The sequence below is a fragment of the Osmerus eperlanus genome, chromosome 14 (genome assembly GCF_963692335.1).
Source record: "Osmerus eperlanus chromosome 14, fOsmEpe2.1, whole genome shotgun sequence".
Lineage (NCBI taxonomy): Eukaryota > Metazoa > Chordata > Actinopteri > Osmeriformes > Osmeridae > Osmerus > Osmerus eperlanus.
This window is the reverse complement of record NC_085031.1, coordinates 7,564,363-7,582,667: the sequence shown is the minus strand read 5'-3', so window position 1 is coordinate 7,582,667 and position 18,305 is coordinate 7,564,363. Positions and strand designations below refer to the sequence as shown.

The following is an 18,305-nucleotide window of genomic DNA, read 5'->3' as shown; positions in this document are numbered from 1 at the left end:
CATTGGCATTGGCTCAGTAATAGCCTAAACTGAGACTGGACTGAGAATGTGCTATCATGCTTGGTTTGCACATGTTAAGTCTTCCATTTACCAATGGCCTTGTTTTCCAGCAATTTAGGTATTGCCAGAATATCAGGTATCAGGCTGCATTCATTTGTTACCAGATCTAGTGCTACTTTCTCCTTCTTGCCTGAGACTAGATTAGTGAGTGGGTGTTTCAATACGCAGAGCTCTGGGCTAGTGGATCACTTCAGTTACCTAAATAATTATAATTGTTTTGGGTTGATTCTGTTACACCGTTGTTAGTTGGATTGGAAGTCTATAAATGTTTGACTTTATTTTACTATGAATCCTTCTTACTTATTAAACTTCATAGTCATCTACGTGTGTAATCCAATACATTAATTTAGTTTGATTAAATCCTTATTGATTGTTGTGTTCACCGTTGTGCCCTGTAGCCAGCCACCAAAGGCAACTGACACCATGTCCAAGTTTGTTAAACCCAAACTGAAGGTAAAAACGTGTGTCATTCGTGTGTGTTTTATGTGTGTGCTTTTCTAGGTGTTTCTCTAGGTGTAGCCTACGTTGTAGGTTTATCTAGACAGACCAATGCATGGAAGGTTCTGGAATGCTGATAGCAGAGGGTTAAGTGTTTGAAAGTAAATTATGTTGTTTTGCTGAGTAGGGAAAGTGAAGGATGAAAAGGGAGAGAGATGGAGAGAGAAGGGATAGGCTGGGCTGGGCTGAGTCTTGGCTTTCTCCCCACATTGCCTAGCCACTGCAGGGGCAATGCGTCTGTTTGTGCTACACAGGACGTAAGACGGGAAGGAATGGTGTTGTTTTTGTCTCCTTTTGCCTTAGTAAAGACTGTTTTTGGAGGGTAGACTCTACAGACTGGCTGTATATCCACATCACCACAGGTAATTATGGTATACAATAAGGCAATAGACAAACAGTAAAATATCTTAAATTACTGGTGTAGTCGGTTCTTGTGTAGGCTTTAAGACACAAGATTTGTTTCTTAAATTGTCTTTATTTCTTGCATAGCTCTGTTATGTATAACTAATAGATTCATAATGGCAGACTTGGAAGCAAAGGTGCACCTTGACTGAACTGTAAATCTAGCTTAAATCAGTTAATTTGGTAATAGATTTCACTAGATGTGCATGCGCACATTAATAAGAATGAATCTAGGCTGATTGAAGAACAAGTGGGTGAGGCTTAATGTATTTAAGATAATTGTCTTATGACTTTGAGACATTAAGGGTAATTTGATGGGTTTTAGCTGCCATGGCAAATGAATCATAGTCAGGCGTGTTTACTGCATGCTGTGTATGTGTGTTTTTCTCTTTGCATATCTGTATTAGATTTGTTTTGTGTAGTCCTTGGCCTAAAGTGTACAATTGTTTAAGGGTGTTGTCACACTTTGTCCCTTTCAGCTCTCTAAACAAATTCAGATCGATTAGTCAGATTTTTTGCGCATAGTGCCATGTCATTTTTAATACCGAACCTAAACAAAAGGCATAAGGAGAAACCTGATTGGACAGCTTTCATGGTTAAACTTTAGTGCGCACCAAACAAGCGGGCCGAGACCGCCTGAATTGTGGGTCTCAGTCCGCTTCCAAACAAACTGGTGAGGTTCGACTGATATATGAACACTACATGGACCATAGACATCTAAGCTCCTAACACCTTGTGTCCGTATGTTAAAAATACCAGTGTGAATGATAAGAGAACCTTGACTAAATCATTTTCTTAAGAGAACCGAACTACAAATGTGAACACACCCTGAGAGGACTGAGTTTGGTTTGTTCAATAAGGACTATACCGTATGTGAAAACACCATAACTCTGCGCTACTTACACATTTCTCGGTCAGTGTTTAGTTTTCCTTCAAGCCATGCTATGGATTTGTATTGGATTGTGTGACTGCCATAGGACCATAATTCTTTCCCCCAATCTTCAGTTTTAAATAGGTGTTTTAAGATTGGTCTGTTTTATTTTGCTGGGATTGTGTGGCCACAATGTTTTCTACTCTTTAGCATGAATTCTGATTGATAAAAAGGATAAAACTAAGAAGTTTGTTTTTAATATTTTATGGAATGTATTTTTGAGGCTTTTGATCTTTCAGGTGATGTTCTTCAGTTTCATTTAACATTTGGTCTGCATATTACATATTAGGGAAACAATAAGGTAGCGCCCTCGTGTTTCCTGTATATTCCTTTTGGAATTCCATCCTCCCAGTATTGCATCATCACCCATTCACAAACAGTGGTGTCCAAAAGTGTAACTTGGAAACCAGGATGGGGCTTTTTGTTACATGACCTCATCCGTTTCCCCCGCTCTCTCTCTGGCCTCCCTTTTGGGAGAGGCCTTTCTGCTTATAAGAAGTCATGACTGCTCTACAGAGTTAACCCAAGAGCAGCATGGTGTCAAGGCCACACTTATGGCTCTCTTCCTTGTTTTAATCCCTTTGTTTCCTTCGTACCGTCCTGCCTACCAAGTTAGTGTATTGGGAGGCTGTAGCCTGAATAGTTGGAAATCATTTCAAATGTGTTAGTCTAGTTATAGGAAGGCAGGAAGGTCCTACAGTAGCTACTGAATTATTCAGGTACTAAAGGCAATGCGTAGGCAGTAGTTCTAATGGAATGAATCAATAGCCCATGCCTCCCTCCACCCACTTATGTTGCATAGATTGGAGCCTCACAGGGTCTCTATAAATATGTATTTCTTTTTCACAAATGGAATCTGTGGCACCTCTGTACTTGACAGACCTGATTATGTTGGAGAAGTGGGAATAGATGGAACACCATCACATAAGAGGCTTGATTGTAGACCACTCCCACTGCTGTATTTCAGAACATTTTCTCTGCACACACATCTAGATCTCATTAACTGAATGTAGATTGAAGTGTTCCACTAGACCACTAATCATATGCCACGGTGACTGTTCTGGTTATGGACTTGTTTTGTCTCCTCTCTGTGACTAAAAGAGTGACTAAAACAGTTGGTGTTGTCAAAGTTAAATACCAATGGTCAGGTTGCTAGGATTTAGGGAAGGGAGGTGACATGTTTCAAAAAGATGTGATTTCTGCCACGTTGCCCAGGAGCATTGGCGAAGTAGTATCTTAACTATGTAGGCTGTATCCTTGACCCATTCCATTATGTGGTCTTGATTCATCTAACAGGACCCAAGGACATGCAGTGTTGAGTGGGAAATTGTCCAGTCTGTGAGAAATAACACCCGCGTTTGCTACCATGTTGGGCTTCACTTAGCCATGGATCTCACCAGAAATAAATATAAATGTTGAGCAGCTAATATGGATCTCGCGAGTAGTACAGGCACTGCATTAGATTACCACCAACATGCTGCTCTAGTTTAACAATGTTGGGGTTACATTGGTGCAATGTTTAGAATTGGACTTGTTGATGTCATGACAATGGAGTCTGCTCTGAGCCAATGGAGTCTGCTCTGGGCCAATGGAGTCTGCTCTGGGCCAATGGAGTCTGCTCTGGGCCTTTACCAGAGCTCTGCTCCTCTGTACTAAGAGTGTGAGAGGGAGAGAGAGGGAGACTAACTGTTTGTTCAACTATGCTTTTCAGTATTGTAATGTGTGGGTGTCTGCGAGAGAATCCGCCAGGGTAGAAAAAGGCTTTGTAAAAATGGCAGTGAAATGGAGGACGAGTAGGTGTTATCTGCCATTAGCAGCATCAGAATGTTGTGCTATCTGCAGTTGCAGATGTACTGTACTTTGGGCTTTCATGTGGAAAAGGAAACTTTCTAGTTCAAAGTGGCCTCTTCTATTTGACTTAACTATGAATTCCGTCATTTACAGTTTGCAAACCCTTGTCTTGGAATCCATTGACCTGTTCAGATTCTCACTGGAGTGAGTGTCGCACCTCACTGTAAAATGTGCTGTGTCATCCGCAATTACGTCATGCCCTATGCGAAATGACACCACTGTAGAAAGGTTGTTTCACTAAAGACTCACTGTTATTTGTCCGCGTAACTGTCTGTGTGGTCAGTCCTGTGATCTTTATTCTTCATCCCCCACAGGCAAATATCTGGCTAGAACATAGCACTAAATCCATGGATGATTTAAGCCCTCTGTGAATTGGGACCAGTGGTGGGGGATGGATCTGGGTTGGGGGAGGGGAGGGGAGACATGGTTATCAGCTGGCCATAGCCAGTTGCTGTTTACAGAAATGGGGCAATGATTAGAGGGTGGTAATCCTTTTTTCTATTTTTTTCTTTAAAATCTAGTCAATAATTTAAATATTTACAGTAGATGGAGTTGGTCTAGTTTGTCCTATGCCACAGGAAATGCCCATGTTAAACAGTTGGGTCTTCATAAGAATTCATGACACCTTTATGAAAGCACTCATGACATGTCCATGAATTTTGTTGTTCCATTCATGTGACCTTTATAGTAACAACAACAACAGCCAGATTAATTTGGATTCATGATGGAGCACATTTTGTAGATGTTGTGTTGGGTTAGTGTAGAGGTGCATCTTGGTTGCCAGGATGTTGTCTGTAGTTCAGTACATTTGTCTTTCTACTCACTCACCTCTTCAGATTTCTCTGCATCTGTCCTGACTCCTAACATAGGCCTTTTTCATTCCCACATGGTGCATCGCCTCCAGGGCTGGCCTGCTCTCATTTTCTTTCTGGCCTACTATCTCATTCTACCCACATGAGGCCATTGACCTTGAGTTGGTTAAGCATGTCGAAGTTCTTTCCTCTGCAATACAATTGCCACTCAGTTCATTGAATTCTGTTCTTAATGCAATGCAGTGTAGTCAGCATATCGAGCTTTGCCAATTACATTCTTTATCCTTTAAGACATATTTATGAGGAGTCTTGTATTATTGTATGATGGATGGATGTCATTCTTTGATACGTTCCTTTATTTCATACCTGTGTAATGGGTTGTGTGGGTGCATGTGGATGTGTGCTTGTTAGGACCTATTCACTTTAACAGAATGTGACTAGGGGCACAGGATGGGTTTAGTAATGGGGGGCTGACGACAGCAGTCCCATTGTGATGTGAAGCTTGGTAACTGTTTGTTCAGAGCTGTGTGGAATTTTGTCCCACCCCATCACACCCCACCCCACATCATTCTCGTTACAGCTGCTGGCCTCACAGGAAGCTATTTTAACCGGCCACGGCAGCTATTTCTCCCTCAAGATAGCTACATATCCTCGTCTTCTCCTTTTATTTTCTTGAAGTCCAGTGTCTGACTTGGTTAAGACCATTTCAGTGGTGAGTTAATAATCCATAATGGGACCACTGTATTAAAACAGTCTACTTTATGAATGTGGAAGGGGTGTAGAATCTGCCAGTGTGCTATTGGAACTAAACGAATGGGGGTAGGATCATTTTAAACGGCCAAGTAGGAATTCTGGAGAACATTCTCGCGTTGCCATGGCAGCCTTGGACTTAGCACTGAGTGTTCTCTGCATAAGGAAGTCCAAATGGGAGCTGCCATAATGGACAGAAAAACTGTTTATCAAGATTGCTGCCAGAACCTCCCCAGGAGCTATCTTGCATGCTTTCTTCTGGGGGAACGTTCTAGTTCCTGCTGTAATTGCAAGCCACTCGTGGTAACACAAGTGATGACATTAATATCCCGAGAATCTCACTCAGTTCCAGATCCGTTATTATACCTCTTTGTTTTCTGTGTGTTAAGAGAATGGATACCAGCGGGGCTAAAGTGCTGGAGTCGGCTGACGACATCCAGGAGCGCCGGCAGCAGGTGCTGGACCGCTACCGACGCTTCAAGGAACTGTCGATGGTGCGCCGCCAGAAACTGGAAGACTCCTATCGCTTCCAGTTCTTCCGCCGTGATGCAGATGAGCTGGAGAAGTGGATCCAGGAGAAACTGCAGATTGCTTCGGATGAGAATTACAAGGACCCCACCAATCTGCAGGTTTGTTTGTGTGACACTTTTGAAAAACCGACTCCATGAGAAGACAATGTTTTTTGCACCTTCAGTGCCCCAGTGATGAGGATTGCAGTGTGTGCCAAATATTCTACTGTTATTATTAATTCTGTCTGAAATAGGCTAATATAGAGTTTCACCAGATTAGCATTGTGTGGGTCAGCTCTTAAATTACTTATCAAAGTGAAAGTACTTCATGTGTAGTAGCCTACCCACCCACTCATACTGCAGGGAGGGTCGATGAGTAATCCATCACTACACCAGATGAACTACAATCATCTCTACCTCACTTAGTAAGGCATGTACATTTCCAAAGGAATAGTATTGTTCGGAACATTGAGTCAGCCTTAGTTTAGTTCAAAGCATTAGCATATACAAGGAACCATATTAAATGTAATTGCAAGCTTTTACTGAAATACTCCTTGTGTTGACTGTTGTTGGGCTTGCCACTGGCATTTAACGAGCAGCATGATTGTAAACCTTGTGTTGAAATGACTGTCATAAGACCTTGTGGTGTTGTAACTTTCCGACACGTTTTTTATGGCAATGCATCCTGTATGAGTAGGATACTAAAGGTGCACTGCTTCTCCTCTGCCCAGGGTAAGCTCCAGAAACACCAGGCCTTTGAGGCAGAAGTGCAGGCCAACGCCGGAGCGATCATCAAACTGGACGACACTGGCAACCTTATGATTACAGAGGGCCACTTTGCCTCTGAGACCATACGTGTAAGACACACTCTCACATCCTTATACGCACACACACACCCTTCCTTACCATACGGTAACTATAACACCTTTATTGTCCCAAGTGTTAAATGGCATCTTTGTCACCTTTCCCCAGCACTTGATATTGATGGATGACAAAACAAAATGGTTACCTATCAATGGTCATGACTGAAAAGAGACAGAGAAAGGAAGCCGTTTGAGGATTGGGACACATCCATTCAATTTGGGTTAAAGAAAAAAATGAATCACACTGCATGAAAAATGCACCAACTTAAGATAGCAAGAGTGTTTGGTTATCAACCCATGCCGCAGTCGCTGTCTCCATACAATGTTTTTAAACCCCTCATGTGTGGTTTAGTCCTACACGCCCTACCGGACTCAACAGAGACCCATAGTAAAAAGTTTCAATATGGCTGAGTATATACAAGTAGGTAAATGGGTGCTGTGAACTGCCTGGACCTTTGTCCCCTTCTCCTTCTGTTTGGCTACTTAAGTCATTATCCTGTGTTTGCTGTGTTTTGAGAGATTTTTACAGATAAGGCAAGATTAATTTCTCAAAAGGTATGATTGACCTAAATTGAGTTTATTCTCCATTTTCTCATCAATTGATGAGCCATTTATCCTGTATTGTTAAAGACCCTATTATGCCAGTGTCTGCTATTTTAAACGAAGCTGTGTCTTTTTTTGTTGATGATCTTAAAGTTTAAAGAAGTGGACGTGAGTGAAGGTCCATCATTTCTTAACCCTTGTGCTGCCTTCGGGTCACATGACCCAAAGGTTCATAATGAACCATCATTGTGTTTACCCAATTTTACCCAATACAAAAACAAATAAAAATTATTTTCTTTTAACCTTTGCAATGTGGGGGGTCTGAGACAGCCCAACGGTTAAAAGAAAATGCTTCACTTTGTTTTTGTATGCGGTAAAGTTGTCGCAATACGATGGTGGGTCACAATGACTGATGGGTCAGAATGACCCGAAGATAACACAAGGGTTAATACACATCCTTAAGCCAGTGTCGGCTTCTAAATGAGGTGTTTCAGTCATGGGTTTTGAAGTTTGCCTGTCATGCGCTCTGACTCCAGCCTTTCCTGTTGCCCATGCTTTTCTCTCCTTATTTCTCTTTTACCTCCACACTTTCTTTCCTGAGTTTCTTTGTCATTTAATGAATTTCTCCATACATTTTTATCATTCGGTTAAAACTTTTTTCACGACACCCCCTGTCTATCCCTCTTTTCCCACCTCTCCCTATCCTCCTCTTTTTTGACCCTGTTGTCTTTTCTTCACTGTTCAGACTCGCCTGGAGGAGCTGCACCGCCTGTGGGATCTGCTGCTGCAGAAGACCAAGGAGAAGGGTGTGCGTCTGCTGCAGGCCCAGAAGTTGGTGCAGTACTTGCGGGAGTGTGAGGATGCCCTGGACTGGATCAGTGATAAGGTCTGTCTAATTTAAGGACCGACACATTTTTGAGTGACGCTAAGCCAGGCAAAATGTATACTCAAACTCTATACCAGGGATATTCAAATACAATTTAAGAAGGTCCACATACATTTCTAAAGTAGGAAAGGTCTTGCCGTGGATTCTGACAATTGGATCTGCTTTGTCTTTTCCTTTGGTTTAACTTTTTGTTTACAGTCGAGCAAAGTCAGCAGCTTCACTCATTCTTTAATCATCTTTGAGTCAGAAAATGGCTTTTTGAGTTTTCCCAAGACCTAAGCTATACTCTGCGAGCACTCAGTTGTACAATCTGGAAATGGAATGAACATGTCAGGGAATGGCCAAGAACTTTGGTGGAGCGTTCCTGTTGGTCTTTGAGGTCATGCATCCCTTCTGTGTTTTGGGGATACGTTTGCTTGAAATGACTGTCTCACGTTGCGTAGAAGAGTGTAGAGTCCTTCCAACAGTTTGCAGATGTTATGTAAACATGTTAACTTGCACCTATACAGGAGGCCATGGCCACCTCGGAGGAGCTGGGCCAAGACCTGGAGCATGTGGAGGTGCTCCAGAAGAAGTTTGAGGAGTTCCAGACGGACTTGGCGGCCCACGAGGAGAGGGTGAATGAGGTTAACCAGCTGGCGGCCAAACTCACCCAGGAGACCCACCCCGAGGCTGAGCTCATTGTCAGGAAGCAGGATGAAGTCAACGCTGCCTGGCAGAGGCTCAAGGGCCTGGCCCAGCAGAGGCAGGGCAGGCTCTTTGGTGCTGCAGAGGTGCAGCGCTTCAACAGGTACGTTTGGGATGTGACACTTGCAGTTATATTGATATACCAACTAGAGATGATAGGCCGAGATGGCAGTTTTTTTTTTATTTATTTTTATTTTTAAGAGCCAAATTGTCACTGTAAAAAGCTGTGGACGGCTAGTCATTGCGTCTTATCTCTTAGGGATGTGGATGAGACCATCAGCTGGATCAAGGAAAAAGAGCAACTCATGGCATCTGATGACTTTGGTCGTGACTTGGCTAGCGTCCAGGCCCTTCTTCGCAAGCACGAGGGTCTGGAGAGAGACCTGGCTGCCCTCGAGGACAAGGTGCGTGCTGGGGCCGATACATCCTTCACAGTGTTAGGTCTACATACAGCTTCCCAGACTTCAGATTTGTGTTTTTCACTCAATTGAATGTAGAAATGCTAACTACCTCCAATCCTCCTGATCTCTTCTCCCTCCTCCTGTCCTTAGGTGAACACCCTGGGAGGAGAAGCAGAGCGCCTGCAGCAGACCCATCCGCAGAATGCCTCTCAGATCCACCTGAAGAGAGACGAGCTCATCACTAACTGGGAGCAGATCCGCACACTGGCCGCCGAGCGTCATGCCCACCTCAACGACTCCTACAGGTGGGCCGGTGGGACGCAGTCATAGCGGGTGCAACATTACATTTACATTTATTCATTTAGCAGATGCTCTTATCCAGAGCGACTTACAGTAAGTACAGGGACATTCCCCCGAGGCAAGTAGGGTGAAGTGCCTTGCCCAGGGACACAACGTCATTTTGCATGGCCAGGAATCGAACTGTCAACCTTCTGATTAGTAGCCCGATTCCCTAACCGCTCAGCCATCTGAACCTAACATGAACTTTATGTTTCATTGCAGTCAGATGATTGTTTTCGCTTGCGACTGGGTCCGAGCTGCTCTGTCAGTAGTTCCATTATCCAAGTAATCTCATTGTGGTTCTAAATGGGTCTCATCTGTGGATGTTTTTTTGAGGTTGTGTCTAGAGCAGTGATTCCCAACCTGTGGGCAACGGCCCACTTGTGGTCTTTGAGGGTAATGCAGGTGGGCTGGGAAAGCGAACTGTTTGGCTCCTGTGGTGTTGATAAATATATATGATAAGCATGTGAACGGATGTGTTGCTGGGCCGCAAAAATATTTGAGCCATGCAAGTGGGCCGCAAAGTGGAAAAGGTTGGGAATGGCTGGTATAGAGCATCCAGATGAGGCCTTGATGACACTTATGTCTTAGGTAGTTGGGCTTGGTTTTGTTCCGTAAACGGTCATAGCCCTCTTGACTAACAGTCCGAGCGACTCTCTCCCCTGCAGGCTACAGCGCTTCACCGCCGACTTCCGTGACCTGACCAGCTGGGTGACAGAGATGAAGGCTCTGATCAATGCTGATGAGCTGGCCAACGATGTGGCTGGAGCCGAGGCCCTCCTTGACCGCCACCAGGAACACAAGGTGAGGTTACATCTTGTATCCAGCCACAAATACATTGTTCTTTATGAAATTAAATTATGAAAAGGGCCAGATTGAAGGGGAATCAATACAAGTTAGTTTCATTTACTTTTTAAATTCATTTTCAATCTTCCGGCGCCAATGTAATTTTGGTTTGTTTGACAAAATATTAATTTAGGAATAGCATAGAAATCAAAATGTTCTAACAATATCTACAGAGATAGAAATGTTCCTTCTCTATGACTATAGCAATGTGTTTGTTAAAGAATACCATGCGTGTTGACTGACTAGGGGGAGATTGATGCCCATGAGGACAGCTTCAAATCCACGGACGAGGCTGGCCAGGCCCTACTTAACACCGGACATTATGCCTCTGATGAGGTGAAGGAGAAGGTAGGGTTCTCTCTTACAGTTTTTTTTATCCCAGCTCTTCAAATCCACATTTTTTGTAACATGTAGATAGTTGTTCCTTCCACTGTCTATTTTACTAGGAGTTTTATTTGCCATATTCCCTCATCTATCTTGACTATTACTATCCCTGTGAGAGCCACATTTTCCATAATATTTCCCTGCATGCATTTTGAACTCAAAGAATTTGGTGTCAGCGTCAGTGATGTGTGTGTGTGTGTGAAGCTCGGGGTGCTGACGGAGGAGAAGGAGTCCCTGCTGGAGCTGTGGGAGGTGCGCAGGCAGCAGTACGAGCAGTGCATGGACCTGCAGCTCTTCTACAGGGACACGGAGCAGGTGGACAACTGGATGAGCAAACAGGAGGTACGCCCATCTCACACACACACACAAATTAGAAATAATTGAAATAATTCAGTTTGATATTTTAAATGCTTGAATACTGCACACAACTTGAAATTACTTCTGTTCCGTCTTGTCTTGAAATGTAATGATCCATGTTGTGGTTAAAGGCGTTCCTCCTGAACGAGGATTTGGGAGACTCCCTGGACAGTGTGGAGGCCCTCCTGAAGAAACACGAGGACTTTGAGAAGTCCCTCAGCGCCCAGGAGGAGAAGATCACTGTGAGTACCAACTAGATTCAACCTTAAAAGTTTATGAGAAACATCTACAAGCTCTTGGATTGGACTGATATAGGATCCACATTTGGGAGCTGTGTCCATTGCTGTACTATCGCCACTTCTCTTTAATGAACCATTTTTGATGTTTGGCACATTCAAGTTATCGTTTGCTCATATCTATCCTCCTCATTTAGGCTTTGGATGAATTTGCCACCAAGTTGATCCAAAACAATCACTATGCCAAGGAGGATGTGGCCACGCGTAGAGACGCTGTAAGTATTAAGGACAGAAACTTGCTATGAAAGAACAAGATTTAAGAAAGAATCTTTACAGTTCGTATATTTACATTTCCCCCCCCAAAATGTTTTTGCCTCGCCAGCTGTTGAGCCGTCGGAACACCCTGCATGAGCGCGCCCAGTCTCGCCGTGCTGCCCTGGAGGACTCCTTCCACCTGCAGCAGTTCTTCCGCGACTCTGACGAGCTCAAGAGCTGGATCAATGAGAAGATGAAGACCGCCACTGATGAGGCATACAAGGTAATATTTAACTTCAATTTATTTTGCCTTGAATGTGTGCATAATTAAGGAGACTCATACAAATGGCATATTAGAATACTATTATTGACAACTCTTAGAACAAACGGTCTTCATATAGACCTGTACTTTATTTGTTGCTTGATTCTGTTGACCAAGTTATATAAATAAAATAAACAGTTACTTATGTTAGATTCTCCAATGTGGATCTGTATTTTGCAGCCATTTTCTTGTCCCACAACTCTTCTTCTTATCATTTCCTCCCATCTCTGTCTTCATCGCAGGACCCCTCCAACCTGCAAGGCAAGGTTCAGAAGCACCAAGCTTTTGAGGCCGAGCTCTCTGCCAACCAGAGCCGCATCGATGCCCTCCAGAAGTCGGGACAGGAGCTGCTGGATGGAAAGCACTACGCCTCAGACGAGGTGGCAGCCCGCATGGAGGAGGTCAGCTCCCAGTGGAAGAAGCTGCTGGAAGCCACTGAACTCAAAGGTGAGAAGGCTTTTGCGTGTTACAAAGTCAATTCAAAATTGCAGTTGCATTCTCAGGAATGCCGCTCTTTTGGATCCCTTTATGCATTATAAATGTACAGGGCCCTAGAGTGCGACCAATTTGGTCGCACTCTAGAGCAAAATGTGTACGGGTGCGACTAAATTTTTTCCTAGGTCGCACCGGTGCACCTAACCTCCTCGCATCCGCTGTCTCTCCACAAACGAAGCGTTTGTTATCCTAAGACGGAACTGACACTCATGGTTGGATCATATTGTGGTCTAAACCAATCAGAGACAGAGATGGGGCGGGTCTTTGCCTCTGATTGGCTGTGGTCCAGATATTCCTGTAGCTCCGTGCTGTGTGATTGAAATTACGACCTGAGCACCAGAGAGTCAGTTTAGCAGACCTGGGCATTGTATGGCCCGCGGGCCATAACCGGCCACAGGCTGTCTCAATCCGGCCCGCGTGAGGTAAATCAAAAATTTAAAATAAATAAATGTGTTGAGCGGTAGTAAATATGTAGTCCTGAAAGACTACAGTGATCAGGCGATTTACATATGTGCACTTGCGCAACCTCACCGACAGGAGAGTTAGCTGTTGGTTAGCCCTCGAAAATGAAAAACGTTGCCACTGATTAACTTTTAACAAGACATGGACTTCTAAGTATCTGTTTACTGAGGTCAAAGTGAAAGCTGTGAAGAAAAAAAAACTAACGCGGACATAATAAGAACTTGACTGATTCAGTGGGCGCGGGCTGATGGTTTGCTAGTTGAACTGCAGACCCTGATCATTACCTGTCAGCTGTCCTTCGCATATCCACCTCAGACATTCAGACAGATTTCGATGCACTTGTTCACGCCCACTGGATTTCTCTCACAGAACAAAATGAACTGAAAAAACGTATTGCTTTTTGTATAAAGTTGATCAATTCCACATCTTTAACATACTGCAAAACAACTTTTCAGTGTTTGTGAAGATTAACTGGTTACAAATAAAATGAAACACTGTTGTTGCTGTTTATACTGTTTATTACTTCTATAATCTTTCCTATTTGACCTACACCAAAATCTAAAATATTTATATAAATATTTACAGAATATCCTTATTCTTCTGATAACCAGTAGCAGCTAATCAAAATATATACTTTACTGCTTTTTACAATGGGAGAAAATGAATAGTGAGCAAATTGATGAGGCCCTCCAACACATTTCAGGTTTCTCATGTGGCCCCTTGTAAAAATAAATTGCGGACCCCTGAGTTACGAAGCTGGGCCATGGAGCTAACCCATGGAGCTAGGATTTTGATGCTAGGGAGAGTGTGGCAAGATGATTTAGCCAAGGCCATAGGGCAAGAAGGCCAAATTACAGGTGTTGGCCATCTGAAGGGCATGCGACAGCAAGGTGGGACCTGCTATAAGACTTTGAGCCATGAAATGTTAGGTCTCAGTTCAGGGAAGCACTTTTAAACAGTAGCACTTTCTATTTTGAAATGTTTTATTTTGCTTAAAATGTTTTAGTTTGGTAGCTCAGTGAAACACTTAAAATATTTATATATATATATATATATATATAGGCTACAGTATGATTGTGCTTCAAATAAAAAATAGGCCTATATTTACCTACACTTTATTCTTGTTTAAGATCATTTACATAAAATATATGAATGTATATGGAGCGTGATAAAAAGGTGACCTTGAAAAATGTGGGTGCACCTAAATTTTGTGCTGGTGCACCTAAATAAAAAAGTTAGGCGCACCAGTGCAACCAAGGCAACAAGTTAGTCTGGAGCCCTGATGTAATCATTATTATTTTGAACTCAACTTTCCTCATAGGCATCAAGCTGCGTGAGGCCAACCAGCAGCAGCAGTTCAACAGGAATGTGGAGGACATCGAGCTGTGGCTGTACGAGGTGGAGGGTCACCTGGCCTCCGATGACTATGGCAAAGACCTGACCAGCGTCCAGAACCTGCAGAAGAAACACGCTCTGCTTGAGGCAGACGTGGCTGCACACCAGGTACAACCATGAAATCACTCAAGAAATAAACGTTAAAACTAACGGATTGAGAAAAGTCTCAATCTCATTAAATCAGTGAGTGCCATTCATTTAGTGCCGAACTCGTCTCCCAAAAATTGTAATGGAAGCACTGACTCATGTCTGAACTGTAGCATGTACCACCTCATCATTTTCTAGAACGATGGCTATTCAAACTATATCCTCTAAATTTATAGGACCGTATCGACGGCATCACCATCCAGGCGCGTCAGTTCCAAGAGGCAGGGCACTTTGACGCCGACAACATCCGCAAGAAGCAGGAGGCCCTGGTGGTGCGCTATGAGGCGCTGCGCGAGCCCATGGCGGCCCGCAAGCAGAAGCTGTCTGACTCGCTGCGTCTGCAGCAGCTCTTCCGGGATGTGGAGGACGAGGAGACATGGATCAGGGAGAAGGAGCCCATCGCCGCTTCCACCAACAGAGGTGGGTTTGCGTGGGGTTAAGCGTGGTAACGGCTGGGATGGAGATGTGCTAATATAAAGGGAACATTCATATATTGCTCATATTAGTCATTTATAAATTTTTACAATCCTTGTAGAAGGACTGAGAATAAAATTGAACTGTAGATGGGTTCCCTTTAGTAAAGTTTCAAAACGGTTGCCTTCACTGCTATTATTTTTCGAAGACAAGGAAGTCCATCTACTAATGAGGATTCAAATAATGTATAATTTTTTTTTATTTTTATCTTTCTCTGCCCCAGGCAAAGACCTGATTGGTGTCCAGAACCTGTTGAAGAAGCACCAGGCCCTGCAGGCTGAGATATCAGGCCATGAGCCCCGCATCAAGGCAGTCAGCCAGAAGGGAGACGCCATGGTTGAGGAAGGTCGGCATCTCACAAACTCTGTATATCCATTGCCCACGCCACAATAATAATAAAATAAAAAAAGTGATGGCTGTTATCATAGGTAGTAAACAAACATTGTTCCATACTCACACATTTCTCTGGTACCCCCAGGTCACTTTGCTGGAGAAGAGGTCAAGGTAAAGTTAGGGGAGCTGAATGGCCGGTGGGAAACCCTTAAAGGCAAGGCCTTCCAGCGCAGGCAGGATCTGGAAGACTCCCTGCAGGCACAGCAGTACTTTGCTGATGCCAATGAGGCTGAGTCTTGGATGAGGGAGAAGGAGCCCATCGTCGGAAGCCCCGACTATGGCAAGGATGAGGACTCTGCCGAGGTGAAGAGAAACAAGTGTATCATGTCTGTGTATCATTTAGTCATGTAGGACGCATGTTCTGAAAAACGTCTGAACGTTTTGTCCCTCAAGGCCTTGCTTAAGAAACACGAGGCGCTGATGTCTGACCTGAGTGCCTACGGTAGCAGCATCCAGGGTCTGAAGGAGCAGGCCCAGTCTTGCAGGGTAAATACAACTTTCTATCCTTAAATGTCCGATTATTCCGTTTTCTGCATTGATCTATAATCTTTCCAGGAAGATTTTCCCTACCATGAAGTACCCAAGACTTCTAGGGATCAAAGTCACTTTTGAGTTACTATTCTGCAACGGAGAATGTGCTGTATACATTTTTGGATTGCCATTTTATATGTGATTTGTATACTTTATCTTATTGTTATCTGACAACTTTGTATTATTCTAATCTACAGCAACAAGTGGCACCTACTGATGATGAGACTGGAAAGGAACTGGTCCTGGCTCTGTATGACTACCAGGAGAAGAGCCCCCGTGAGGTCACCATGAAGAAGGGAGACATCCTCACTCTCCTCAACAGCACCAACAAGGTATGGCACATCAACCTGCCTGATTGGATGAATAGGCCATTGTGAACAGCCTTTTGATGAATCTAAGAGGAAAAACAGTGTGAACTAGCCCACTGTCTACCTTCGTCATTCTTTCTTTTACTAGTGCAGTGCCTGTTGACGTCTCACATTATCCATGGCTCCATTACTTAGTGCTGCTCAACATGGTGGCAAACGTGTTAATATAACGTTTTAATATAAATAGACCTATTTTTAATTTTTTTTTTATGCTAACGCAAAGTTCTCAGCCAAACAACTTCACACTCATCACTGCAGGTCCTTGGGTCCTAAGCCATATAATGACAATTCTCAAGATAATCAAGCCATAAACACACAGACAGACCGATATGCCTGCCTTTTATAGTTTCAATTGTATTTTCTTACGTGTGTTTCTTTTCTGTAGGACTGGTGGAAGGTGGAGGTCAACGACCGGCAGGGCTTTGTCCCTGCTGCCTATGTCAAGAAGCTGGATCCCACCCAGTCCTCTTCCAGGGAGAACCTTCTGGATGAGCAGGGCAGCATTGCTCTGCGTCAGGATCAGATTGAGAACCAGTAAGAAAATCCGACACACTCTTAATAGTGAACCTGAGCCCCCTTATAGCAAGTGTCTGCTCTAACTAATACTTCCAATCAAAGCCCTTGCTCCCTAAGTTCTCTTCTGTCACTAATGGGCTTCCCCCCTTTCTCTTCTGTCTCTTTAACTACTAACACCTGCGTATGTCACTGCGTGATCTCTTACTCCCTGCCACTGTGCAGGCTGGTCACCAAGGAGACGTGCAGCGTGTCTGTACGCATGAAGCAGGTGGAGGAACTGTGAGTAGGACAGCCCCTCTCGATGTTGTGATTGTGAAGCAACGCGTCATACCGAGAAAGTGCCACCCGTGACACTTTTTTCACAGTACCCCATCCTCCTATTATGTCCCTTGTGAATTCCTTGTCCTTGTCTCTCTCATGCCATTGGTCATCTCTTCTATTCAGTGGTGGGATAGAAGCATTGTTTCCCTCCCATTCCTTCCTCTCTTGTCCAATACTTGTCTGTGATTGGATGGTGTGAGTTACAATTGAGGTGTAGGTTGTTACAATGCATGAAATAAAGTTATGCCAAATACTTGCAAAATTGTTGCTATTATCCTGCCTTCTGCCATTCCAGTGGTGCCTTCTGCAAGTCCTGCATCAAACCATCTTTTGGCATTGTTATAGTTCCTTGTCCCTCACATTTTGCATTTTAAACAAGGGATTTTAACACCAGCTGCTCTCTCCTCCTCTCTAAGGTACGGCACTCTCATGGAGTTGGGTGAGAAGCGCAAGGACATGCTTGAGAAGAGCTGCAAGAAGTTCATGCTGTTCAGAGAGGCCAACGAGCTGCAGCAGTGGATCAACGAGAAGGAGGGCGCCCTCACCAACGAGGAGGTGGGCTCCGACCTGGAACAGGTGGAGGTGCTGCAGAAGAAGTTTGACGACTTCCAGAAGGTAACAGAACAAAGTTGTCCTTTTGAAAATGTCTCGTGCTTCCTTTAGGTGATACAGAAACACCATCACAATTGTGCTCTGCTGTAGAGATACCAATAAAGTTTTACAAACAAATCCAGAATTACTTTATAACAGATGTTTACCAGATTATTTTTGCAGTCTACGCTTAAAAGGCTGCTTAAAGGCTGCGTCCATTTCAACCTGTCCATTTCCTGTACTCTGTTGTTTCACTCCTGAACTGTAAGTGTAATTTGTGACACTTTCCCTTGTATTCTTCCCTGGCCATTAGGACCTGAAGGCCAACGAGTCTCGCCTGAGGGACATCAATAAGGTGGCGTCTGAGCTGGAGTCAGAAGGGCTCATGGCAGAGGAGGCACCCATGGTGCAGGCCCAGGTAACACTCGAGATCTTTGTGTATCCCACACTTTGTGTCATATGAACAGGCATAAATGGATGCACAAAATGCATTTTTCAGAAATGCCTTAACAACTATAGTCTACGTAAGCCTAACAGCCTTCTTGTGGAGTTACTTGATGGGTGATGAAATATGTTCTGATGAGAGATTGTTTTACACCCTATACATACGATATCACAATATCAAATATCTTATATAAAGGATTAATGAATGCTGAACAAGAATTTGACTAAGACAAAGT

At 43.7% G+C, this 18,305-nt stretch overlaps 1 protein-coding gene across 10 annotated transcripts in view; it reads left to right on the top strand.

Annotated features, from left to right (window-relative positions):
- sptan1 (spectrin alpha, non-erythrocytic 1) overlaps positions 1 to 18,305 on the top strand; it is a 33,187-nt gene that overhangs the window by 2,269 nt on the left and 12,613 nt on the right. For 5 of the 10 annotated variants that reach the window (XM_062477947.1, XM_062477950.1, XM_062477945.1 and 2 more), the window contains exons 2-24: positions 5,694 to 5,933; positions 6,545 to 6,670; positions 7,965 to 8,105; positions 8,615 to 8,895; positions 9,052 to 9,196; positions 9,344 to 9,498; positions 10,201 to 10,336; positions 10,625 to 10,726; positions 10,967 to 11,104; positions 11,251 to 11,361; positions 11,553 to 11,630; positions 11,738 to 11,893; positions 12,175 to 12,379; positions 14,211 to 14,392; positions 14,608 to 14,851; positions 15,129 to 15,251; positions 15,384 to 15,601; positions 15,692 to 15,784; positions 16,027 to 16,161; positions 16,583 to 16,731; positions 16,936 to 16,992; positions 17,451 to 17,649; positions 17,939 to 18,043. In XM_062477947.1, the coding sequence (XP_062333931.1) occupies positions 5,697 to 5,933; positions 6,545 to 6,670; positions 7,965 to 8,105; positions 8,615 to 8,895; positions 9,052 to 9,196; positions 9,344 to 9,498; positions 10,201 to 10,336; positions 10,625 to 10,726; positions 10,967 to 11,104; positions 11,251 to 11,361; positions 11,553 to 11,630; positions 11,738 to 11,893; positions 12,175 to 12,379; positions 14,211 to 14,392; positions 14,608 to 14,851; positions 15,129 to 15,251; positions 15,384 to 15,601; positions 15,692 to 15,784; positions 16,027 to 16,161; positions 16,583 to 16,731; positions 16,936 to 16,992; positions 17,451 to 17,649; positions 17,939 to 18,043 (3,516 nt within the window). In that variant the 5' untranslated portion in view covers positions 5,694 to 5,696. Of the gene's footprint in view, positions 1 to 782; positions 921 to 5,134; positions 5,267 to 5,693; positions 5,934 to 6,544; positions 6,671 to 7,964; positions 8,106 to 8,614; positions 8,896 to 9,051; positions 9,197 to 9,343; positions 9,499 to 10,200; positions 10,337 to 10,624; positions 10,727 to 10,966; positions 11,105 to 11,250; positions 11,362 to 11,552; positions 11,631 to 11,737; positions 11,894 to 12,174; positions 12,380 to 14,210; positions 14,393 to 14,607; positions 14,852 to 15,128; positions 15,252 to 15,383; positions 15,602 to 15,691; positions 15,785 to 16,026; positions 16,162 to 16,582; positions 16,732 to 16,935; positions 16,993 to 17,450; positions 17,650 to 17,938; positions 18,044 to 18,305 lie in introns of those variants that run through there. The other 5 variants (XM_062477952.1, XM_062477951.1, XM_062477948.1 and 2 more) reach the window with 3 other exon arrangements.